The 26,342-nt window shown below is 36.7% G+C and overlaps 1 protein-coding gene across 1 annotated transcript in view; it reads right to left on the reverse strand.

Annotated features, from left to right (window-relative positions):
- KIAA0586 (KIAA0586 ortholog) overlaps window positions 1–26,342 on the reverse strand; it is a 120,615-nt gene that overhangs the window by 86,146 nt on the left and 8,127 nt on the right. The window contains 11 exon segments of the mRNA XM_021941263.2: window positions 799–1,026; window positions 2,321–2,393; window positions 2,875–3,095; window positions 4,040–4,148; window positions 7,370–7,493; window positions 9,853–10,020; window positions 12,152–12,305; window positions 16,406–16,627; window positions 17,726–17,900; window positions 19,242–19,332; window positions 19,335–19,360. Coding sequence (XP_021796955.2) covers window positions 799–1,026; window positions 2,321–2,393; window positions 2,875–3,095; window positions 4,040–4,148; window positions 7,370–7,493; window positions 9,853–10,020; window positions 12,152–12,305; window positions 16,406–16,627; window positions 17,726–17,900; window positions 19,242–19,332; window positions 19,335–19,360 — 1,591 coding nt within the window.

The following is a 26,342-nucleotide window of genomic DNA, read 5'->3' on the forward strand; positions in this document are numbered from 1 at the left end:
AAACAGCCCTTAAATTCTAGATACAGGTTTCAAGCATTAGTTTGAAAAGCTTTAAATACAAAAATCATCCACCTAAGAAACATGAAAATTTTTACATTACTAAGTATATTTTCAGCACCAACAAGAAACATTTAAACACATTTTACATATTTACTCCAGTACAATAAAAATACAGTAACCTTAACCTTTAAATAATTTTATATATTTCTGAATCCGCCTTCAACCATAATCTAAATGTCACAGAAAGGTAGCATTTACTGAGCATCTACTAAGTACCAAACATTGAATTAGATGCTTTACTGATCTGCTCAACAATCCATGTTTGGCACTTAGAAACATAGCCTAGGGCAGTCAAAAAAATTTCCTCCATACCATCTAGTACCATGCCTTGCATATACTAGGCACTAAACATGCATTTGTTAAACTGAAACATAAACTATACACACACACACACACACACACACACACACACAAATGAAACACAATTTTGGGTACCATAAACTAGAGAATCTACTTTTTGGACTAGATGATCTCTAGATATACCTTTATACTTGCTATAACTACAAAATGATGATGTCAGGGTGTGAGATCTCAGAAGAAAGGAACTATCTATTTTGTTCAGTGCTTTTCACATTATAAATCCAAAACCCTAAATATCAATAGTGTAAAGATACTTATATTTGTATAGTTCTTCATGTTTTTAAAACACCTTTAACATTCGCTTCATTATTTCTCTCTTAAAGGAAATGATCGATTATAACACAACAATTATGTTAAAAGAATAGATTAGGATCTTACTTCCTTTCTCTCTTTCTGTAAACTTGAAGTAGGCATGCCCCTTGTAGGTAGATTTCTAAAATGTTCTTCTATTTGCTTTTGAGAATGTTTTCTTGGAATTACAGATTTGTTTACAGTTTTATCTTGTGTGTTGGTTCTAATATCTTTAGTCATATTCTGACCTTTCTTGGTTCTCTGATTCTTCTGATCAAATCTTTTTTGTTCATAATCTGTTCTTGACAGTTCATCCTTAACATAACCAAAGTTAAAATTACTTAAAATATATACAAATAGTAATGCTTTCACATCAGAAACTATTAGAATTTATTTTTTTGCTGTTATATAAATACAGTTTAGCAGTTTTAAATGTGTTAAAAATAAAGGATATTGGCTTTATTGGATACATAAAAATAAAAATTCTCTGGAAAAATAAACAAAACCCTAAAAATACTAGTATCTTTTGGAGCAGGGAATGGAAATAATAGAAGGGTTGCAGGGGTAGGAGGACAACTTTGCATGACAAACCTTTTTACACTTTTTGATGATTGAACCATATGAATTTTGCTAACAGTTTAAAAAATTAAAAATACGTTTCAAAAAAGGCAAACAATTTTGTAACAAAACTCTGAGATAAATATAAATTAAAATTATGTGAAAGTTTAAACAAATACATTTTACATGGGATTCGTGGCAAAAGAGTAAGATATATTGCCAGTTAGCTGTAGAGTGCAAACTAGACTCCAAATCTTCTGACTCTTAGTTCAACTTTTTTGTGTGTACCACATAGTACCTAAAATAAATTTTTTGTAAGTTCATTAGAAGTAGATATTTTTAAACAACAAAGTTTTAAAATATATTTCTGTGTTTATTGCTGTGGAAACAGTACTGATACTTCACCTTGCTACCTTTGTAAGTAGCACATAAGCTCATCTACAGTCAAAAAAACACATCTTGCACCCCAGGACATAATAACAGCTTAGCCTGTCTAGTTCTGCTCACTCAAATATAAAAAAATTTTAAATTTCCTTTACATTAGGGACCCTCTAAGAAAAATAACTCCCAGACTTTTTCAATGCGGATGTTTGAAGATGTACCATGCCCATTGTGGATGTGAGAAAGAGGCTGTTTTTCCATCTGGTATTGACTTCTGTAAACTTAGTAAATCTAGTTGTTTTTTTCCTCTTTGCATTACTCTGGTATTTTTACTTTGCCAGGCCAATGCTTCTAAATCTGTTGTTTTCAAATACCTTTGAAAGTATAATTCTTTTTCCAAACACTTTTGCTAAATTTTCTTTCAGATTATTCACGTTTTAGTTTTTGTCCAACAATTTGCCAAATAAGAGCCAGAATATAATTGGAGATAATGTACTTGTTAAACAAAGCTAAACTTATTACTAAGTAAATATAAAGAGTGGTAGTGAAATTAAAAATAAGTAGATTTTTATATAAGAAATATTTTGAGAACAAATGTAATGCCTACAAATTGGAATCAATATTATCTTCTCAGAATTCACTTAATTTTCAGTTTTTTTCCAAGACATACCTGAATTTCTGCAGAAATAGTTTTAATCCATTCATCCACTGTCTTTCTGATCCTAATTTTCTCTGACATCTCTCTACGAAAGAGAAAAAGGAATTTTCTTAAATTAGCACTTACTGTCCTGAGCAGGACTTGGACCAGATCTAACTCTTATGTAGTTGTGAACCTGCTATCCTAATATCCTTCATATGAAAAGGAAAGGATATTAGGAGAGTAGGATGGGGGCCGAATATCCTTCATCTGAAAAGGAAAAACCAATGGTATTAGTTTTCATCAAACATTTGAAGGATAAATGTTTGAAAAGCACATGTGGACCCAAGAAGATATGTACCAAAGAAAGAAAAAATTAAAAGAAAAATTTCCACCAGAAAAAAGTAGTACCACCATATATATATCCAAATTCCAACTTTATAATAAGTTCCACATCTTCAAAGGCAATAAAGAACCTTTTAAAAATATTAAAACATATTAAGGAAAATAAAGTGCTTAGAAAAAAATTGTGTAGAAAGCAGAACTGGCAGACTCATAAACAGCCTTGGCTGCCAACATCCTCTTACCTGTTGGTAGATAAAGCATTGATAAGCGAATACATGGCAGCTCCATCTTTTGCACGAATAATAGCTTCCAGGTTTTCTTCAAGTACTTTTTTATTGTTTTGTACTCCTCTCAAAATCTTCTCAGCATCTTTCAATATAGATCGTGTTGTATTGGTTGTGTGAAGCTTAACAGAATTCTGTGGAAGATCTGGAAGCTTCAACATACTCAGAGATTCTTTTGGCTTAAAAGAAAAAAAGACCAGAAAGTTACTAAACTCACATTGATACCTTTAATCAAAACAACAGCTATCACTATTGTTGAGGCCATACATTATACCAATATATATGAAGGACTCAATTTGTCAAACTGAAGACTTACTAAAGAATACTTGGCAATCAAAGTGTTTTTCCTCCATTTAGAAATATTAATATGGGCCAGGTGTGGTGGCTCACGCCTGTAATCCCAACACTTTTGGGAGGCCAAGCCTCCTCAGGTGGATCACCTGAGGTCAGGAGTTTGAGACCAGCCTGGCCAACATGGTGAAACCCTGTCTCTACTAAAAATACAAAAATTAGCCGGGTGTGGTGGCACATGCTTGTAATCCCAGCTGCTCAGGAGGCTGAGGCAGAAGAAGTGCTTGAACCCGGGAGGTGGAGGTTGCAGTAAGCCGAGATTGCACCATTGCACTCCAGTCTGGGCAACAGAGTAAGACTCCGTCTCAACAACAACAACAAACTAATGTGAGTGTTAAGTAAAATAGAGGTGGGAAATCCATAGCAGTGCTAAGCAGTCCAGCGACCAATAATAATTTCACTCTCTGCTGAAGAAAGCTAAAATAAAATAAAAGCAAGTTGGCTCTTTATGTATGGAAGGTAGGGCAGACACTGTGGATTGGATAAATGATGTCCATTCATTCACAGGTCTCTTTTCCCCTTCCTCCCTTTCCAACAGAAGCTGGGAAGCCAGAGGTGGCTATATGACTCAGTCCTGGTCAAGGAGCGATAAGCAGAAATCACTTGGTGAAGGCCTCTGGAAATACTTTATAAATGGAACAGACATGGCTGACATGTCTTTTTCAGTGCTTTTTCTTCATTCTTCCTCCTAATTTCTATCTTTATAACTTTTTTATTCCTTTATAATTTTTATCTTAACTAATCATCAATTTTAAGACCATTCCCATTTTACCTGGACCATGCTATTTGTTTCTTTCTCCTTTTGGCCAAGGTCATGAAGAACATCATCAGATTTCTGCAGAGTCACTTTAGTCGTTCCTAGCTCTTCACAGGAAGGAAATCTTTGAGAAGGTAGAGTTTCAACGCTATAGAAGATTTTTTTAAAAAGTTTCCTAAATTGTTGTAAATTCAGTAAACATTTCATTAAACAAATCTTTGATACAGTCTTAGCTATAGATTACTAAATGGTATCCTATTAAAAAATTGAACCATGGAATTAATCAGTTACGTGATTAAACAAATGAAACAGAAAATCACAAGAGACAAAATGATCTAACCACAAAAGTTTAGACGTAGCAGAAAAGGAACAGGAAAAGGTTATGCTTTCAAGAAGCTAACATCCAGAAGCACTTCCAGATTGGTGAAGAACTTCTGAAAATCTGCTTCTCCATAAGCACAATGAGAACTCTAGCAAAAATCATCGAAATCAAGTTTTTCTAACCTCTGGAAATTAAACACTTACAAGAACCTGAGGAGCATTTATTCAAGAAAAATGTCTGACTCTAGGCAAGAAGAGCAAGTTTTATGGAATTTATTTAACTTGCCTCATCTTCAGGACCCTATTCCCAACTCTGTGGTGGCCTTGAAAACCAACAGCCTCACAACCACTAAAGACAATAGAATGGTTTCAAGCTCTCCTAAAAGTCTCATTCATAGTATTTGTCTTTATTTGACCTGACTCAACTTTAGCGCAGTGAGAAACTATCCCCAGGGCATTTTTCAAAAACAGTGGCAACTGTTTAACATCTCAGCAGCCTGAGGTAGTGATACTAGTTGGGGCAAACAAGACTGTGGTCAACAGATGTTAAAAATCTAGGTAACAAGATGTCCACAGTGGAGTTTTGAAAAGCTCCAACATATTGCTAGGAATCTAGAAAGTCATGCTTTCTAGTCCACATACAGGGCTATGTACATGTCCAAAAGAGACCTGGGAACTTCCTAATCACTCACTTCTGGCTGACCTTGAGGCTCTGTGCAAGTAGGAAGTGAAAGGTTAAAACAGACTCATAATCTGCCAGGCACTGGAGGCATGCTCTAGCACATGTGTGTGCGCACGCATGCATGCATGCATACACACACACACACACACACACACACACACTCCATGGCAAAGAGAGGGAGAGCTATCAGTTCAAGGCAGTTAAGGAAATCTCTTTCCAATCATTAGCAGACTAAGCTAACAAAACAGAGACTTCAGTGGGAGCACATGACAAAGAACACAGACTTCACAGAATTAGTCCAGGAAAGTCACTAAACAAACAGCAACAACAATAAACTCTGGGAGGTGAAAGAATCTAATTTCCAGAGCTGCCACACTGTATTATTTAAAATGCCCAGTTTTCAAGAAAAATTTATGAGACATACAAAGAAACAGGAAAGTAGAGCCAAACACAGAAAAAAGCACAGTCAAAAGAAACCGCTGTTGAGAAATCCCAGATATTAGACTTACTAGGCAAAGACTATAAATCAGCTATTACTAAAAGAAACCAGTTTTAAAATTAAAAGAAAGTATAAGAATGAAGTCTTGCCAAATATGGAATGATCAATAAAGACATAGAAAATATTTTTTAAAAGACAAACAGAAATTCTGCAGTTGAAAAATATAATAACCGAAATGTATAATTCACTAGAGGGGCTCAACACCATATTTGAGTTGGCAGAAGAAAGAATCAACAAACTTTAAGACAGGCTAATTGAGATTATCCAGTCTGAGAAATGGAAAGAAAAATGGATGAAGAAAAATTAACAGTCTTAGAGACCTGTGGGACACCATCAAGCACACCAACATACAACTCCTCATCAGAAACCATAGAGTCCAGAAGGCAGTCAGGTGACATATTCAAAATGCTGAAAGAAAAAAAAACATCTACCAAAAATTCTACATGTAGCAAAACTATCCTTCAAAAGTGAAGGAGGGGACACCAGGGGTGTGTGTGCAGAGAGGGATGACCATGTGAAGAGACAGCAAGCGGGAGGCCACCTGTAAGTCAAGAAGAAAGACCTCAAAAGAAACCAACCCAGCTAGCACCTTGATCTTGAACTTCCAGCTTCCACAACTATGAGAAACCAAATGTCTGTTTAAACAACAAAAAAAAGTGAAAAAGAAATTAAGACAATACCAGATAAACAAAAACTGAGACAATTCACTGCTAACAGACCTACCCTATAAGAAATACTATCAGGAATCCTTCAGGGTGGAATAAAAGGACACCAGGCTAACCTGAATCCATATGAAGAAATAGAGTACTAGTAAAGATGAACTATATAGGTGAATATAAAAGCTAGTACACATATTTTTGTTGGTATCTCTTTTCTTTTCCTATTTGATTTAAAAGACAGCTGCATCAAGTAATAATTATCAGACTACATAGATGAGCTTATAACGTATAAAGATGTAATTTGTATGATAATAATAGAAGAAAGAAAAGGGGAGGGAACGAGGCTTTACTGGAGCAAAGTTTCTGAATAATACTGAAATTAAATCACTATTAATCCAAATTAGATTGCTTTAAGTTAATATGTTAATTGTAATTCCTAGAGTGACCACTAAGAAAATAACTCAAAAAATAATAGTAAATGACAAAAGAATTAAAACGGTGCAACTAAAAAATGTCTAATACAAAAGAAGGCACTAAGGAACAGTGAACCTAAAAGACCTAAGGCATATAGAAAGCAACATGGTAGACATAAATCCTACCTTATCAGTAATTACATTAAATGTAAATAGACTGAAATTATACAATATCTCCATATAAAATTACTCAACATATACTCCTCTAGTTTTTATTACTGTAGTTTTCAAGATGTTGAAGATAAATATAATTATCATGGCCCAGATTTGATTTTTTAAAAACTTTTTATTATGTAAAACTTCAAATATACACAAATATATAGAAAATACTAAAATGAACCTCATATACCCAATATTTAACTACACAAATCATTAACTTTTGGTTGGCCTCATTTTATCTATACTCCCCAACCTACTTGCCCCTACCCTATATTGGATTATTTTTTGAAACAAATCCTAGATATCATTTAATCAGAAATGAATGATCTGCATACATTAGAAATTAATAATCTGCATTTTGAAAAAATGAGATATTCATTTCAAAGCTATATTATAGAAAGGAGGAAGATATATTAACATCAGAAAATAGTAACTAAATCTAAGTTAAATTTAAGAAGCAATGCTATAATTTATTAAAAGTCCCAAAGAAATGTGAAAAATCTGAACAAAGCTCTTTTCAATCTAGTTTTCATTCCAATCTCTTGTTTTCACCTGTTTGTCTTCTCAGGAGTCCATCCTATTTTTGACCTAGTTAGTGAGGTGGTATTTGATGATTCACTTTTTCTTGTCAAAGAATCATTATTATTCAAAATTTGTTCCAATAGTCTTACATTTCCTGAAATAGAAGAGATGTAGTATCATTTTCCAAATACTAATTCATTTATCTTGTATATAACATCTCATATATTCGTATTCTGGCCTAGGTTAGCTTCCTATGATGATTATCTACTCAATTTATAGCCTACAAACCAGGCGTGGTGGCTCACGCCTATAATCACAGCACTTTGGGAGGCTGAGGCGGGTGGATCACCTGAGGTCGGGAGTTTGAGACCAGCCTGACTAACATGGAGAAACCCGTCTCTACTACAAATAGAAAAAATTAGCTGGGCATGGTGGTGCATGCCTGTAATCCCAGCTACTTGGGAGGCTGAGGCATGAGAATCGTTTGAACCTGGGATGCGGAGGTTGCAGTGAGCCGAGATCGCGCCATCACACTCCAGCCTGGGCAACAAGAGCAAAATTCCATCTCAAAAAAAAAGAAAAAAAATTTATAGCCTACAATGTAGCCTACAATTTAGGTTATAAATACACTCATCAAATAAAACTAAATATTTATACCTCATAAAAACTATACCGCAACCAGGTGCAATGGCTCATGCCTGTAATCCCAGCATTCTGGGAGGCCGAGGCAGGAGGATTGCTTGAGGCCAGGTGTTTGAGACCAGCCTGGGCAACAAAGCAAGACCCTGTCTCTATAAAAAAAAAAATACATAAACAAGTAAGTAAAAGTTTGAATTAACAGAAAAACCCCTAAATTTATTTCCATCACAGAAAAAAGGAATTTGAGAGTGTCATCATCACAAAGTCCAGTAAAATAGATGATTTGTACAAATTAGTAAAGAAGAGATTTATCTATTTCTTCAAAGTACCAATTAAGTGGATCTATCCTTTAGCCTTGTTTGTATGTAGTAAGACTACATAGTAATTTTTGGTGTGAGGTTGCCTTCCTTATTAAAGATTTTATTATTTTGTGACTTTCTTAAAACTCTTTAAATGTGCCTAAGATAAGACTTGCATGCATTTAAATTATTCCAAGAATAAAAGTGTTTAGTTTAATATTTCACTTACTTTTGTTAGAAGGGGTACATTTTAAGACTGTAACATACTATTTTCTTTTAATTTATTTCCATAGATTTTTGGGGAACAGGTGGTATTTGGTTACGTAAGTAAGTTCTTTATTGGTGATTTGTGAGATTTTGGTGCACCCATCATCTGAGCAGTATACACTGAACCCAATTTGTAGTCTTTTATCCCTCACCCCCTTCCCACCCTTTCCCCACAAGTCCCCAAAGTCCATTGTATCATTCCTACGGCTCTGCATTCTCATAGCTTAGCTTCCATTTATGAGTGAGAACATATGATGTCTGGTTAATACACGTCCCTTATGAAAGTTCCTGTTCTGTGTTAAAAAGTTCATATATGGCCGGGCACAGTGGCTCATGCCTATAATCCCAGCACTTTGGGAGGCCAAGGCGGGCGGATCACAAGGTCAGGAGATCGAGACCATGCTGGCTAACACAGTGAAACCCCGTCTCTACTAAAAATACAAAAAAATTAGCCTGGTATGGTGACATGCGCCTGTAGTCCCAGCTACTCAGGAGGCTGAGGCAGGAGAATCCCTTGAACCTAGGAGGCGGAGGTTGCAGTGAGCTGAGATCGTGCCACTGCACACCAGGCTGGGTGACAGAGAGAGACTTCGTCTCAAAAAAAGTTCATATATCAGCACTTTTTCCAAGTGAACATGGTGATAAATGTTGTTTCTCTACGTTTTATTATTGAAATTCACACCTAAAAACAATATGAGGAAGCACACTCTAAAAATGATCAGCTTTACCTTCAGCAAAGCATTGTTTTTTGTTTATTAATAACAAAACTTGGCCAAGCGCAATGGCTCACATCTGTAATCCCAGCACTTTGGGAGGCTGAGGTGGGCAGATCGCTTGAGCCCAGGAGTTTGTGACCAGCCTGGGAAACATAGTGAAACCCCATCTCTAAGAAAAATACAAAAATTAGCCTGGTGTGGTGGCGTGTACCTGTAGTCCCAGCTACTCAGGAGGCTGAAGTGGGAAGATCACTTGAGCCTGGGGAGGTAGAGGCTGCAGTGAGCCATGATCACACCATTGTACTCCAGTCTGGGTGACAGAGTGAGACCCTGTCTCACAAAAAATAAATAAAAATTAACAAAACTTGTTCATTAAAAGTTTAAGTAATAACCTGTAAGAGATAGAATAATTAATTATAAATGTATACCTCCAACTCCTTTCACGAGGAATCTAAAGAAGCTTGATTTTCCCAGCAAGTATCATTTAAAGTAAAATATTACAAATACAGATCCCACTTCAGTTTCTACTAGGCACAGAAAATCTCATGACAATTTCCTAATTTGGGATAGGTCTAGTAAAAGTCTCTATTACCTCTGTGACAGGACACTTCCATATTTTCTTTTTCTTCCAAAAGATTTTCCCTCTTTGATAGCTCATCATCCCTTGAAACAGGTACAGGAGCAAATCTGCGAGGTGCTGGTGTCTCCAAAGGAGATTTCTGTTTATCAAAACTCGTATCTTCAACTTCTTTTAAAGATGCTTTAACAGAAACATTTTTAAAAAATTAACTTGCTTTTAAAAAGCTCTAAAAATTATAGCATATTACTCTTCCCTATACTTTAAAAATAAAGCCAAAATTATAAATTATTAACCAGTGTAGAGAAATAACTTCACCCCCATTAAAAATCAAAAGAAATGAAGACTACAAACATTTTACACTTACATCTAGTAAATATGAATCTATATGATAATATTCAGAACTATTGAAGCAGTGATGAAACAGGAAGAGTCAGATACTTTTCATGGCAGTGAAAACTGATAAAGCATCTGGCAACAAGTATAGGAAGAATTAAAGTTTTATATAATTTAACTTAGTAATCTTAATCTTATGAAATTATTATAAGGAAGTAACATAAAAGAAAATGTGCTTAAAATATGATGATGTTTATTACAGTATTATTTATGAAGACGCAAACCTAAAAACTGTCTGAGTATCTGAAACAGGATAACGGTCAAGTAGATTGTGAAACAGTTATTCAATAGGCCACCCTTTAGTCATTACAAGTTAAAATTATGAAGACAACTATATAAAATATGGCAGATGCTTTTATGTGCTAGTAAAAAAGCTATATAAAATGCTACAGTTACAATTATGTAAACACGATATATGCCCAAGAAAAAGCATAGAAAAATTAAGTTTAATTTACTGAATTTTTAATTTACTAATTTCTTTTGTTACTGTAACACATATACAAAGAAACAAATTCAATTTACAATCAATAAAATAGACACCTTTTTCATGAAAACTCAAGTTTAAGAAAAACAAAATTATAAGCAAGAAATTCTCTGGAATTGAGTTATGAAAAAAGTATCCACTACTATTGAAGGCACTCAGCTGGGTCATACTGAAACATGAGTTCTGGCCCTAGCTCTGACATCCTCCCTCTCAAGTCAGGTAACCTTGAGCAGGCAAGTCATACCATTCTATGCTTCATTGTCTTCTCTTCATAACTTAAAAAAGGACTCATATTACTTCACAACAGTTCTTTGTTGTTGTTGTTAACAATGAAGCACAGAATGGTATGACTTACCTTGAGCAGGCAAGTCATACCATTCTGTGCTTCATTGTCCTCTCTTCATAACTTAAAAATGGACTCATTACTTCACAACAGTTCTTTGTTGTTGTTGTTTGCTTTTTTGTTTTTGAAACAGCGTCTTGCTCTGTCACCCAGGCTGGAGTGTAGTTGCATGACCACAGCTCACTGAAGCCTCAACCTCCTGGGCTCAGGCAATCCTCTGACCTCAGCCTCCGAAGTAACTAGGACTACAGGCATGTGCTACCACACCTGGCTAATTTTTTTATTTCTACTTTTAGAGACAGGATCTCACTATATTTCCCAGGTTGGTCTTGAACTCCTGGGCTCAAGTGATCCTCTCATCTTGGCCTCTCAATGTGCTGGGCACAACAGTTTTGTAAGGACCACTCATTTACTGCAAAATGTAAAGCACCTTATAAGCATGAGCAATCTTTAATGACTGTAATACAACAATGTTCTAACAAATCAAGTGTTGAAAATAGTGTACTATATAGAGTTGTATATCATTAAAGGGATAGTCCCTCGATTTTCTTTAGTTCATTATTCAAATATCAATAACTTAGAAACACATTTATTCATTTATTTTAAATACTAAAGTTTTAACAAATAAGCTATGTATTCCTTTGTTAGGTAGTTGCTCTGACAGAATCAAGAAAGAGCAAATATGCAGTTTGTCAGAGAACAGGAGAACTGATTTATTTACAAGCATTTTTGTAGTAAACAAGTACATTTTTCCTAAATTTATAAGTGCTTCTGATAATTTATGAAGGTTATTAATTAAAACCACAGATAAGAACATAATCCATAATTTTAAAAAAATTCAAAATAACCTAAAAATTACTTGACGTAAAAAAAAGAACTCGTTTTATCTAAGACAAGGTAGCCTGAGAAAGAAAATTTAAAAAAAAAGAACATTAAAAAAAAACACCAAATAGTTTTATAAAACAAAAACTCCTATAAATAAATTTTATAAAACAAAAACTCCTACTGCTCAGGAAATATGTTTTCAGTTTATGCAGCACAAAGAAAATTCATAGCTGACATTTTTTATTCAGAGAACTACATATTTTTACCTTGTTTGGAAGCAAATGTGTTATATAAAGATGCATTACAGCTACCAAGATTAGGGTGTTCTGGTTTTACAGAATACTTTTCCACTGCTCTGGAGGAGGGCATACTAACAGGCTGAAAACTACTAGTCTTGAGTGCAGCACTAATAAAATGCGTCTAAAAGAAATAAGATTATTTCATTATTTTCAGATATCATTTGAAAGAGTTAGATGATAAAATACATTGAAACATTAGAGTTAAACATAATTTACTACATGCAATAAACAATGAAAAAATATATATTACATTGCAACTATCCACTATAGTAGCAGCAGCGATGCCATTGGCAAGATGTAGAATCACAAAGATGTGACTAAGCCTGACTCTGCTGTGTGACCTTAATCATTTTCCCTAACCATTCTAAACCTCAGTGTTGTTCTTTCTACCTTAGACATGGCTAAGGGGCCACTACAGCTGGCTAAGAGAAGACCAGGAAGGAGAGGCCCTTGCCCTAAACCTCTACTTGAATCAGAGAATTTTAAACCAAAACATCCTATCTTCTATATCCTAAATGGTAGGATTTTGTTCGAGGTCAAGGTTTGAAAATCATTGATAGTGAGTACTCAAATAAATATCCATGCTTAGCAGCAGCAATAAAATATGTGTTTGTATATTAATGGAAACTACACTGACAACACAGTTTTCAGCACTATTTATTAAAATACCTGAAATGGGGCCAGGCACAGTGGCTCACGCCTGTAATCTCAGCACTTTGGGAGGCCAAGGCAAGTGGATCACCTGAGGTCAGGAGTTCCACCCGTCTCTCCTAAAAATACAAAAATTAGCTGAGCGTGGTGGCGGGAGCCTGTAATCCCAGCTACCCAGGAGGCTGAGGCATGAGAATCACTTGAACCCGGGACACAGAGGTGACAGTGAGCCGAGATGGTGCCACTACACTCCAGCCTGGGTGACAGAGCGGGACTCTATCTCAAAAATAAAATAAAATATCTAAAATAAGCAAGTATCTTAACTAATAAAACTGGTTTCAAAAGAGAGGGTTTTATTGTTTTGTTTTAATTTTTGTGGGTACATAGTAGGTGTATATATTTATGGAGCACATGAAATATTTTGATACAGGCATGCAATGAGTAATAATCAAAACAGAATTTTATGCCAGGCCAAGAAAAACTTAAAAAGATTCATAGTTCTACAGAATTTCTAAAAGTGTGTTGAGATCCCTCTACATAAAACAGATGAAACAGACTCAACTAATTTCATTTCATTAAGCATTTACTGAACAACTAATATATCTAGTATGTAACCAAAACTTCAACTCTCTCTGTAATTATAAGCTTTATAAGTAAGACATCTAAATTAGCAAAGATTCCATTCTTCTAAAATTAGAAAGTCATTAAGTTACAGATTTAGTTATGGAAGGACGGATGATGGCAGATAAGTACTTAGGACCAGTAGGAGTCTCTCCTTAAGGAATAAATGTGCTTTTCAAATGTGTCATCTCGTTTTATCCTGAACAACAGAAAATATTTTCTAGGTAAAGAAATTGAGGCTTAAAATAGTAAAGTTATCTATAAACCAACAGATTTATAGACTCATTCCTGGTCTCTCACTAGATAATTTGCTGCATACTCAATTTTAGTCATGCAGGGAGTACTTACTAAACTTTACTTGGTATGCATATAATCATTCCAATAAAATATTATCTTTGACCACATGAAAAGCTCAAGATAAACCGTGTTAAGTCTTGAAAATTATAGCAAATTAATGTCTACTTTATGATGATATATTAAGTATAATAAACTTATTTTAGTACATTCTTCTGAATTTTTGTCTTAACAAAAAATATGTAATTTAGAAAATCATTAACAGACATATACACATATGTATAGATATACATGTATATAGATATACAATATATATATATTCGTCGCTGTTGTTGTTGTTGTTAAGACAGAGTCTCGCTCTGTCACCCAGGCTGGAGTACAGTGGCACAATCTCAACTCACTGCAACCTCCGCCTTCTGGGTTCAAGTGATTCTCCTGCCTCAGCCTCCTGAGTAGCTGGGACTACAGGCATGTGCCACCATGTCCAGCTAATTTTTTGTATCTTTGGTAGAGACAAGGTTTCACCATGTTGGCCAGGCTGGTCTTGAACTCCTGACCTCAAGTGATCCACCCACCTCAGCCGCCCAAAGTGCTGGGATTATAGGGATGAGCCACCGTGCCCGGCCTGAATGTTATATTTTAATTTTTTAAAGTTTTTAAATTGCACAGTAGGCCAGGCGCGGTGACTCACGCCTGTAATCCCAGCACTTTGGGAGGCCAAGGCAGGCAGATCGCCTGAGGTCAGGAGTTTGAGACCAACCTGGCCAATATGGTGAAACCCCATCTCTACTACAAATATAGAAAGTTAGCTGGGCATGGTGGTGGGCATCTGTAATCCCAGCTATTCAGGAGGCTGAGGCAAGAGAATCGCTTGAATCTGGGAGGTGGAGGTTGCAATGAACTGAGATCTCACCATTGTACTCCAGCTTGGGCGACAAGAGCGAAACTCCGTCTCAAAAAAAAAAAAGAAATTTCATATTAATTAGAAAAAAAAGTAAATTAAAACCAACGCATTTACAATGCTGATCATTCCTTCACTCACTCACTCAAAAAAAAAAAAAAAAAAAAAAAAAAAAGTTTACTGAGTGCTAAGTAGTGTTCTAGGAATTAGAAATTCCAAAATAGGCTGAGCATGGTGGCTCACGTCCGTAATTCCAGCACTATGGGAGGCCAAGATGGGTCAATCACATGAGGCCAGTGGTCTGGCCAACACAGTAAAAACCTGTTTCTACTGAAAATACAAAAATTAGCTGGGTGTGGTGGTGCAGGCCGGCAATCCCAGCTACTCGGGAAGCTGAAACATGAAAAATCACTGAACCTGGGAGGTGGGGGTTGCAGTGAGCCGAAATCACACCACTGCACCCCAGCCTGGGCGACAGAGTTAGACTCCGTCTCAAAAAAAAGAAAAAGAAAAAAAAAGAAATTCCAAAATAAACACGAAAGTATGCTATCAGCTCCTTGTGAGGATAATGCTTTTTATAATAGCCCAGTACCTTATTCTCAAAAGGCATTAAAAAATGTTCATTATTTTAATTAATTAAATGCAAAAGCAAATATGTACACCAGGTAGTTCTTATCCAAGGGTGTGCATCAGAATCATTATGAAGTTTTCAATGATTGCCAGGCACTACCTCAGAATCACTGGCTCAAAATCTCTGAAAGGCCTAAGTGTGTGTGCTTGTGAATGTGTATATGTGTGTGCGCACGTGTGTGTGTCTATGTATGTGTGTATATACACAATTTTTTTTTTTGAAATAGGGTCTCACTCTGTCATCTGGGATGAAGTGCAGGTATATTATCATAGTTCACTGTAACCGCAAACTCCTGGACTCACGGTCTCCTGCAGTCTCAGCCTCTCAAGAATCTGGGACTACAGGCACATGCCACCATGCCAGGCTAAATTTTTTTTTTTTTAAGAGATGAGGTTTTGCTACATTAACCAGGCTGATCTTGGACTCTTGGCCTCAAGCTATCCTCTCAGCTTGGCCTGCCAAGATCCCAAGCACAAATATTTTTATAAAGCTGTTCAAGTAATTCTAGTGCACATTTCCAGACTAAAAACTGCTGATGTAAACCAATAGTTGCAATGTGATATAAGCACTTAAAAATGTGGCTGTGCATGGCAGCTCATGCATGTAACACTAGCACTTTGGGAGGCCGAGGAAGGCAGATCACTTGAGGTCAGAAGTTCGAGACCAGCCTGAACTACATGGTTAAACCCCACCTTTACTAAAAATACAAAAATTAGCTGGGCGTGGTGGTGTGCGCCTGTAATCCCAGCTACATGGGAGGCTGAGGCAGGAGAATCTCTTGAAACCAGTTGAGTGGAGACTGTACCACTGTACTTCAGCCTGGGCAACCATAGCAAGATTCTCTCTCAAAAAATAAATAAAAATAAAAAATAAAAATGATATGAACAAAAATAGTGTAAAAGGAGGAAAAGCCAACTAGAGGGAGAGGTCTCACACAACTAGTAACATTTGAGATATAAAATGCAGAGTTACCCACATTACAGGAGAAGAAAGATAAGCAAATCATGATTTCATAACTAAAACTGTTACAATCTAATGAGCTACTGCAATTATCAATGAATATTAGCTGAGAGAGCCAAATGATAAAAGATTATGGAATCTGTACTGGCTTTATTACAGATACCTGAATATCTATTTGTTGTTGTTGTAATTTTTCAAGATGCCTTATGTGCTGCTCCATAAACACATTCATTTGCTTTTCATGATCATGACAATGTAGTTTCTCTTGTTTACTCTGAATGCTTGTTTGCTGCTCTGTAACACGTTGCAGGTGTTTATCAGTCTCCTGTAATTTACTAAGTAATTCTGTAACAGAATTGACTTTTGCTTCCAAATCACTCTGCACCTAAAACAATAAAAGTATTTTTAAAAATTCACATTATAGGATACCAAAAATATGTCTAATTACTAGAAATGTTATTTAAATCAATTGGCATTGAGAAGTGATCAAATTTGAGCTTATACTCACTAAATGTCTAATGATTTAATGCCTTTATTTTTAGAGTCACAGAAATGAAAAGCAGATGATAGCTATCCTTAGGTAAAAATGTTCCCTCTCAAAAAATAAATAAATAAATAAATAAATAAATAAATAAATAGGCCAGGCGCGGTGGCTCACGCCTGTAATCCCAGCACTTTGGGAGGCTGAGGCGGGTGGATCATGAGGTCAGGAGATCTAGACGATCCTGACCAACACGGTGAAACCCCGTCTCCACTTAAATACAAAATTAGCCAGGCATGGTGGCGCATGCCCTGTAGTCCCAGCTACTCAGGAGGCTGAGGCAGAGGAATCACTTGAACCTGGGAGGCGGAGGTTGCAGTGAGCCGAGATCGCACCACTGCACTTCAGCTTGGGCAACAGAGCGAGACTCTGTCTCAAACAGATCTGCCACAAAGAATTTTATGATGCCTAAAACAAGATACTTAAATGGAAATTAAAAAGAAGAAAACAGAAAAGCAAAGTAGCTTTTGATACTTTACTAACTTAAGGCTGAGTTAGGTCAGCAGCCTTGAGTTCTAGTTTTGGCTCTGTCAGTTACTCGTTCCAGACTTACCTGCCTACTCTGACCTGTTTTTCTGCTTCCCCATTTACAAAGTGACAGCTAAGGCATAGATTATCTCTAAGGTTCCTAAGGTTCCTCTAGCTCTCCAATAAGAATAACCGATTATCCAGGTTGCCAGGACCAAGGTGTTTCCCAGGATGTAGGACTCTCAGTGCTAAAACTGAGGAAGTTCTGAATTCGCTAGTGCCATCACAGTATTAGAGGGTAATTTTCACAATTCCTGAGAAGTAACACACAACCACAAATGGGAAAATGTTTTCAAATTGAGAGCAACAATGTTGCTAGTCTATAATTATATACAACCATTTATATAATCAGTTCTTAATAAGTACTTCTATATTTCACAAAGTAGTTATGAATATCTGGGAAGAAAAATATACCTTTATCAATGGAGCTGCGGTTGCAATGGCAGCAGCAGTTGCTGCAGCCACAGTTGTAGCTGAATCAATTCCACTGGGTGAAATTCTGGTCTCCTGAGTAACAGCATCCTTCTCTATGCCTGCATCTTCTAACAGATGTACCTTTACTTCCTTAACAACAGGCATGCTTTGAGCTCTATAAACAAAAAAGCAATAAAAATGTATTCAGTAAACTACATTGAACCATTTCAAGAAATACTTAACAAATGGTAATCTGCTAAAGGTGGTTTTGATTTTTTTTAAATTAAATCACCTATCAAACAAGGTCATTTGGTTAACAAAATTTATCAAGGTCCAGGTCACTAAGGGCTAAAGAAATAAGAAGATAATTCCTTGAAGGTAGCAATATTATTTTGGAAAATAAGAATTAAACATATGAAAAAGGTATAGCACAATTATAAAGATACATTATCAAGAAGTACAAGTTTAAAACACTCAGAAGGCTGGGCACGGTGGCTCACGCCTGTAATCCCAGGACTTTGGGAGGCCAAGGCGGGAGGATCACCAGGTCAGAAGTTAGAGACCAGCCTGGTTAACATGGTGAAACCCCATCTCTATTAAAAATACAAAAATTAGCCGAGCGAGGTGGCATGTGCCTGAGTCCCAGCCACTCAGGAGGCTGAGGCAGGAGAATTGCTTGAACCCGGGAGGCGAAGGTTGCAGTGAGCCGGGATCGCACCACTGCACTCCAGCCTGGGTGACAGAGCGAGACTCCGTCTCAAAAAAAAAAAAAACAACTCAGAAAAAGCTCCAAGAATTAAAGTACCAAGCTTTACTCCCAAAGGCAGACAACCCAAGAAACACTATGGTTTTCTTTTTTCTTTTATTATTTTTTTAAAGACTAGTCAAGTACAGTAGTGAGAAGGGGAGAAAAAGTGGAATAAGTTTGGTCTGGGCCGGGTGTGGTGGCTCAGGCCTATAATGCTAGCACTTTGGGAGGCCAAGGCAGGTGTATTGCTGGAGCTCAGGAGTTTGAGACTAGCCTAGGCAACATGGTGAAACCCCATCTCTACTAAAATACAAAAAATTGGCTGGGCATGGTGGTACATGCCTGTAATTCCAGCAACTCGGGAGGCTGAGGCAGGAGAATCGCTTGAACCCAGGCAGCGGAGGTTGCAGTGAGCCTAGATGGCACCACTGCACTCTAGCCTGGGTGACACAGCAAGACTCTGTCTCCAGAAAAATAAAATAAAAAGAAAAGTTTGGTCTATAACTTATTGTGAACAATCCATTAAGATAATGTATTACTTCCAGACAAGCTGCTGTGGTTTTTAAATTATTGATAATTTTATCCTCCAAATATTTATATAAGAATTACAAAATTATTGGCCAGGTGCAGTGATTGGCACCTGTTATCCCAGCACTTTGGGAGGCTGAGATGGGCAGACAGCTTAAGGCCAGGAGTTCAAGACCAGCCTGGGCAACATGGCAAAATCCTGTCCCTACAAAAAAATTAGCCAGGCGTGGTGGCACACACCTGTAGTCCCAGTTACTCAGGAGGCTGAGGTGGGAGGATCTCATGAGCCTGAGGTGGTAGAGTGTGCAGTCAGTCGTGATCACTCCACTACACTCCAGCATGTGAGACAAAGTGAGACACTGTCTCAGAAGAAAAAAAAAAAGAATTACAAGAATTATAGCACTATTGATGTACACTTTGTGACTATTTTTTCTCTAATTTATTGAGGTATAATTGAAAAAAATTGTATATATTTACAATGTGATATTTTGATATACGTATACATTGTAAAATGATTACAGTCAAGATACTAGCATATCCATCACCTCATATAATTATCTTTTTATGTGATGAGAACATTTAAGATTTACTGTCTTAGCAATTTTCAAGCATACAATTCATTATTATTAACCATAGTTACATGCTGTACAGTAGATCTCTAGAATGTATTAATCCTGTTTAAGAGAAATTGCACCTTTTGACCTCTATCTCCCACTTCCTCCCCACCCCCAGCCCCTGGCAACTACCATTCTACCTTCTGCTTCCATAAATCTGACTTTTTCAGATTCCACACATAAATGAGAATACATGATATTCATCTTTCTGTGCCTGGCTTATTTCACTTAGCATAGTGTCTCCAAAAGGGATTGTTAACAATGCTGAAGAGAATTTTCTGAATTCTAGCTCATTTAGATTTACTTAATAAATGTCACTCAGGCAGGCCGGGCACTCCCAGCACTTTGGGAGGCCAAGGCGGGTGGATCACCTGAGGTCAGGAGTTTGAGACCAGCCTGACCAACATGGTGAAACACTGTCTCTACTAAAAATACAAAAAATTAGCCAGGCATGATGGCGGGTGCCTGTAATACCAGCTACTCGGGAGGCTGAGGCAGGAGAATCGCTTGAACCCAGGAGACAGAGGTTGCAGTGAGCAGAGATCGCACCATTGCATTCCAGCCTGGACAATAAGAAGCTCAGTCTAAGGAAAGGACAAGACAGGACAGGAAAGAGGGAGGGAGGGAAGGAGGAAGAGAGAGAGAGGGAGACAGAGAGAGAGAGAAAGAAGAGCAGAGCAGAGCAAAGCAAGACAGAAAGAAAGGAAGGTCACTCCATTTATTAAAATGTTCACAAAATACACTATTAAGAAGCCTGAATTAGCTGGGTGTAGTGCTACATGCCTGTAATCCTAGCACTGTGGGAGGCCAAGGCGGGAGGATTGCTTGAGCCCAGGAGTTCAAGACCAGCCTGGGCAATATGGCAAACCCCGTCTCTACCAAAAAAAAAAAAAAATCAAAAATTAAAAATAAAAAAAGACCCTGAAACAAAAACAAGTCCAGTAAATAGATACATATTTGCAATAACGCATTTAATTAAATACTAAAAGAAAAAAGAAGGCTACTCAATTTGCTTGATATGTGGTCTCAAAGACAACAATGAAAGGAACCACTGACAAAACTGAAGAGTCCCTAAGAAAGCCTAAGCAAAATCGTTAGCAGTATGTTCCATCTCCAGCTGCTGGACTTCCCCCTTGACTTTTAAAAGCATTACAGAACTATTAAACTTACTCCTCTTTGATATTTCCCCATTTCTACTAAGAATAACATTTTTCTCTCAGTCTCAAAATGTTGAAGTCACCTTGACTTCTCTACTTGCTTACCTTCTCATATCCAATTGAGTCATAAAGTGTTGTCAATTATTTCATCACAATTGCATGAAGAGTGTCACAGAATTATAGAGCTGGGAGAAACTTATAGGTCAACCATCCTAATTTCCTAATTTTATAGATGAAAAAATTGCAGTCCACAGAGGTCACAGGATATCCTAATTTCCTAATTTTACAGATGAGGAAATGGCAGTCCACAGAGGTAACAGGATTTACTTGATCATTGTCATGGAACTATTTATTAAGTGGTAGAGTTAGGGCCCAATTCCCAGAGGTCTTACCATGACACCAGAGCTTTTTCTCTCAGTTTGGCACTTTTCTCTTCTCACTTTTCTCTCTCAACTGTAAAGTTTCATCATCCATTACTAACTATTCCATTCTTCCAGTTTCTACTTGCTTAGAAGCTTCCTACACATATGTCACCATTCAAAAATCTAAAATTATTCCTTAAAAACAACTGAATTGGCTAATTTCCTCTGTTTAGCTTTCCATACACAAGGCTGTCCTCACTAACTACACATACCATGTCACGCCCACAAGTGACTCCACGCTTGTCCTCACTCTGCTCTCTCACCCTATTACATCCTTCTCCTCCTTTAAGGTGCAATGCAAGTATTACCTTCTTCAAGAAGTCTGTTCTTCTAACACTTCCTCTTGATCCCTCCCTTCATTAACTCCTTTTGCATTTACTACCTATCAATGGAGGCTTGCTACTCAGCCACCCCAGGGTTTACATATCTGTACGGGACAATTTAATAATATATTGAATGTAATTAATCACTAATTCCTCCGGGGTTGGGAATGGTAGCGGGACTTCTTTCATAGCAAACAGCAACTAACAAAGGATTAGGTGTGTAGTAACTGCTCAATATATATATTTAACTGATTGAGGGGTAGAGTATGAAAATATAATTCAGGAATTCCTTATCTTTAAGGTTTCTGCCTGAAGTCTGAAAGTGACTTACCTTTGTCCAACAAGAGAAACAACATTATAAGGCTAGACATAAATTTCTTTATAGGCTTTTAAATTTTATTTTTTCAATTATTAAATTAATAAATGCTCAATGTGGCAAATATAAAGAGCTATGAAATATAAATGTCAAAAAAATGCACATAACCCTACCATTAAGAAGTAATTATTTCATTATAGTCTTCTTTCTTAGCCAGTTTTTCTTTATTCTTAAATCCACTGAATATCCCAGTGCTGTGCTGCAACTATTCTCACCAAGGCCACTAAGAACCCTGCTTGCTCAATTCAGTGTACATTTTTCGGTCCTTACCTTTCATTACCTCGGAGCAGCACATCACACTTGGAACCTAATCCCCCTTGGCTTTGTTAACACCATACCCTTACATCTCTGGCCAAACTTTCTGAGCAGCATTTAGAAGCTAGCTTGCTTTCTCCACATACTCCTTCAATGTTTGGTATTCTCAGAGTCCATCCAGCCCTAGCCATCTTTCTTTTCACTATCTAACCTCATTGAATCACTTCAACTATTCCCAGAGCTTAGACTTAGACTGCCACTTATATAATGATGACTTCTGCATCTTAATTTCCAGCTTAGATCCCTTTTGTGAACTTGGCCTTTTTTATTTTTTCGAGACAGGATCTCACTGTCACCCACGATGTAGTATAGTAGCACAACCACAGCTCACTGCAGCCTTGACCTCCTAGGCTCAACTGATCCTCCTGCCTCAGCCTCCCAAGTAGTGAGGAGTACAAGCACATGCCACCCTAGAGATGGGGTCTTGCTATGTTGCCCAGGGTGATCTCAAACTCCTAGGCTCAAGCCATTCTCCCACCTTGACCTCCCAAAGTGCTGGGATTATAGGCATGAGCCACCGCTTGGCAACTTGACCTTTATATTCCATTTTTTCCTAAACATTTCTTACCCACATTTCTCATAGGAACCTCAAACCCTTGACCATGCCCAGAATAAGCTATTCGCCACAAGAATTTCCTTTCTCAATGAATATACTACTGACCATGTATCTGTGAAAGCCAAAAATCTGGGATTCAACCTTAGTGCCTTCCTTACCTTCGTATCTAATTAACAATTCCTATCAATTCAATCTCCTAATCATCTTCCAAATTTGTCTTTTCCTCTCCAACTGAGCATGATTCCCACTACCATACCACCACTTCCCAGTGTATTCAGGACCAATCTAACTCACTCCTCCCTGAAAACTCCAGAGCCAATTCATTTGCTGGACTATAGTCTAGCCCTCTTCCAATCCATTTTTTCATATGGCTACCGGAGTATTTTAAGAAATATATCTAATTCTTTAAAACTTTTAAATGATTTGCCATTTATCTTACATTAATGACCAAATTCCTTTACAGGAGTTCATAACCTAGTCCCTTGCTTATCTCTCCAGTCACACATAAGGGAGTTCTCCCCTTGTTCTAGACACACTGGCCAGATTCTTCATTCCTCTAAGGCTTTAGAGTACATTATAATATCAATTAAGGCAAGTTCTCCATCATTCCATTTTTGTTTTTGCTTTTCCAAATTCATCTTAGCTATTCCAAACTGAATGTATTCTATATGGATGTATTCTTAATTTTGTGTGTATGTATACACACACATATAGCATAAATATATATACAGTATACACACAGGCACACACATTTTTTTCTCAACAGTATGTTCTTCCAGGTAAGTTTTAGAATTACGTTTCCAATTTACGTCTACCACTTATTCTCAAAATAACAAAAAATTTTAAGACTGACCACAGCAAAACATATGCTAATTTTGTTATAACTTATATTTTTACAGTGCTTAGTCTTCCCATCCAAGACCATGTTGAGTCTCTTAATTTATCTTAGCCTTTGGTTATTTCCCTTGAAAAAATTTCATACTTCTTCAGATAGATTCTATAGACTTCTGGTTACGAGTATTTCCAACTTTTTTGGGGGGGGGGGCATGGGGACATTGCTATGGTAACTGTTATTCCATTTTATGACTGAATAATATGCTGATTATCTGGTCACCTTCCTGAACTTTCATTAGTGTAAAAATTTCTGAGTTAGTGGTCTCTTGGATATTCTGAATACACAATATTTTCTATAAATTATAACTTTGTCTCCTCTTTTTCAATATCCATACCTGATTTCATTTTCTTATCTAACTGCTCCAACTAAGGTTTCCAAATTAAGTTTAAAAAATAATGGACATCTTGTCCTGTTTCCAATTTTACTGTTAAACAGGGTATTGACTATAGGTTTACAATAAACATCGTCCTTCACATTAAGAATGTATCATTCTGGCTGGGCATGATGGGTCAAGCCTGTAATCCCAGCACTTTAGAAGGCCAAGGTGGGCAGATCACCTGAAGTCAGGAGTTTGAGACCAGCCTAGCCAATGTGGTGAAACCCCGTCTCTACTAAAAACACAAAAAATCAGCTGTGCATGGTGACACATGCCTGTAATACCAGTTACTAAGGAGGCTGAGGCAGGAGAATCACTTGAACTCGGGAGGTGGAGGTTGCAGTGAGCCAAGATCACACCATTGCACTCCAGCCTGGGTGACAAGAGCGAAACTCCATCTCAAAAAAAAAAAAAAAAAAAAAAAAAGAATGCATCATTCTATTCTTAAAGAAGTTTGTGGGTATTACGTGTGTGTGTGGTGACTGAGTATAAAATGGGTATGGAAGGGAGGCATATGGAGAGATTTGTGAAAGGATACAAAATTACAGCTACATAGGAGGAATAAGTCAGGAATATGCTACAGCTAGATAGGAGGAATGACTATAGTAAGATGAGTATAGTTAAGGATAATGTGTTACATGGTTTCAAATAGCTAAAAGGAGGATATTGAGGGTTCCTAACACAAAGAAATGATAAATGTTTCAGATGATGGATATGCTAATTACGATGATCTGATCACTATACATTATAAGTACAGCACTATGTACCCTACAAATATGTACAATTATTTGTCAATTTAAAAAATAAAAAAATTAAGAAGATATGGGCATAAAATGTCACTAAATGTGACTGTAGTGCTTGTCACATATACTTTCTTATTTGATCAAATGATATAAATATAGTAATAGATCATGAATTATTATAGTGGTGCAATAGTTAAGAGCACTATCTCTGGAGACAGACTGCATGGGTGACTTAAACCCTTCTATTCCTTATTTGTAAGCTTGAAACGTTATTAGACATGCCAGGTTTTTGTAAAGATTAAGTAGTATGTAAGAAGTGCAGCCAGGTATGTTGGCTCATGCCTGTAATTCAAACACTTTCAAAGGCTGAGGCAGGACTTCTTATGCCCAGGAGTTTGACACTAGCCTGGGCAATATAGTGAGACCCTATATCTAAAAAGTAAAAACTTTAGCTGGATGTGGTGGCAAATGCCTGTAGTCCTAGCTACTCTGGGGTGGGGTTAGGGGGACCTCAGGTGGGAGGATTACTTGAGTCTGGGAGGTCAAGGCTGAAGTGAACTGTGAACCTGCCCCTGAACTCCAGGTTGGGTGACAGAGCGAGATCCTGTCTCAACAAAATAAAAAACAAAAAGTAAAACAAAAATAAACTAAAAAAGTGCAGAGAACAGTGCCTGGTGCATAAGCATTACAACAGAATTTGCTATTACCGTTTTTAAAACATTGCTGCATTCCTGGGCTAAACTCTACTTAATCATTGTGTATTATCTTTTAACATATGATAAGATATAATTTACTCATAACTTATTTATAGTAATGATATATCAATACAATTGTATCTTTTTCTTTAACTACTAGAATAGTATTAGGTTTAGTTATTGTATTTCAAGAACTACGTTTGTTTAAATTACAATAGTATGACGAAAATATCTCTGATGGAACTAATGTTAGGTATGGATACTTGGGCTAAGTTAGCATCATAAAATGACATGAGTGGCATTCTTTGCTTTTCATTGCTCTGGAGCAGAATATATAGCATGATCATAATCTGTTTCTTAAAATTTTTCAAGAACTCAAAGAAAATAATGACTGCTTTGGAGATTGCTCTTTGAAGGTTTTTTTTTTTTTCAATTTATTTCCCAGTAACTGGTCTACTAAAATCTTCTTAGTTATATGGTTATTTTTGGTGAGTTATTTCTTTCATCTAGATTTCTTAATTTGTAGCATTCAAGTACACAGTATTCTTAATACACAGTATTCTTAATACCTTCTATCATTATGCCCTCTTTTTATTTATAACATACATTTTCTCACTAATTTTCTGACTTGTCTAGGATTTGCTTATTACACTGACATACTTCTAGAACTAGTTGAAAACATTCTACTGTGTTTTATGTTTTCTTTTATCTGATATACTTGATTTCTTCTGCTTTCCCTGCTTTTTTTTCCTATCATTCAGCATCTGTCTGACTGTCTGTCTCTCTATTTTTCTGCTGAGACGGGGTCTCATTCTGTCACCCAGGCTGGAGTATAATGGAATGAACATGGCTCACGGCAGCCTCAAACT

Source organism: Papio anubis, chromosome 7 (assembly GCF_008728515.1).
Source record: "Papio anubis isolate 15944 chromosome 7, Panubis1.0, whole genome shotgun sequence".
Classification (NCBI taxonomy): Eukaryota; Metazoa; Chordata; class Mammalia; order Primates; family Cercopithecidae; genus Papio; species Papio anubis.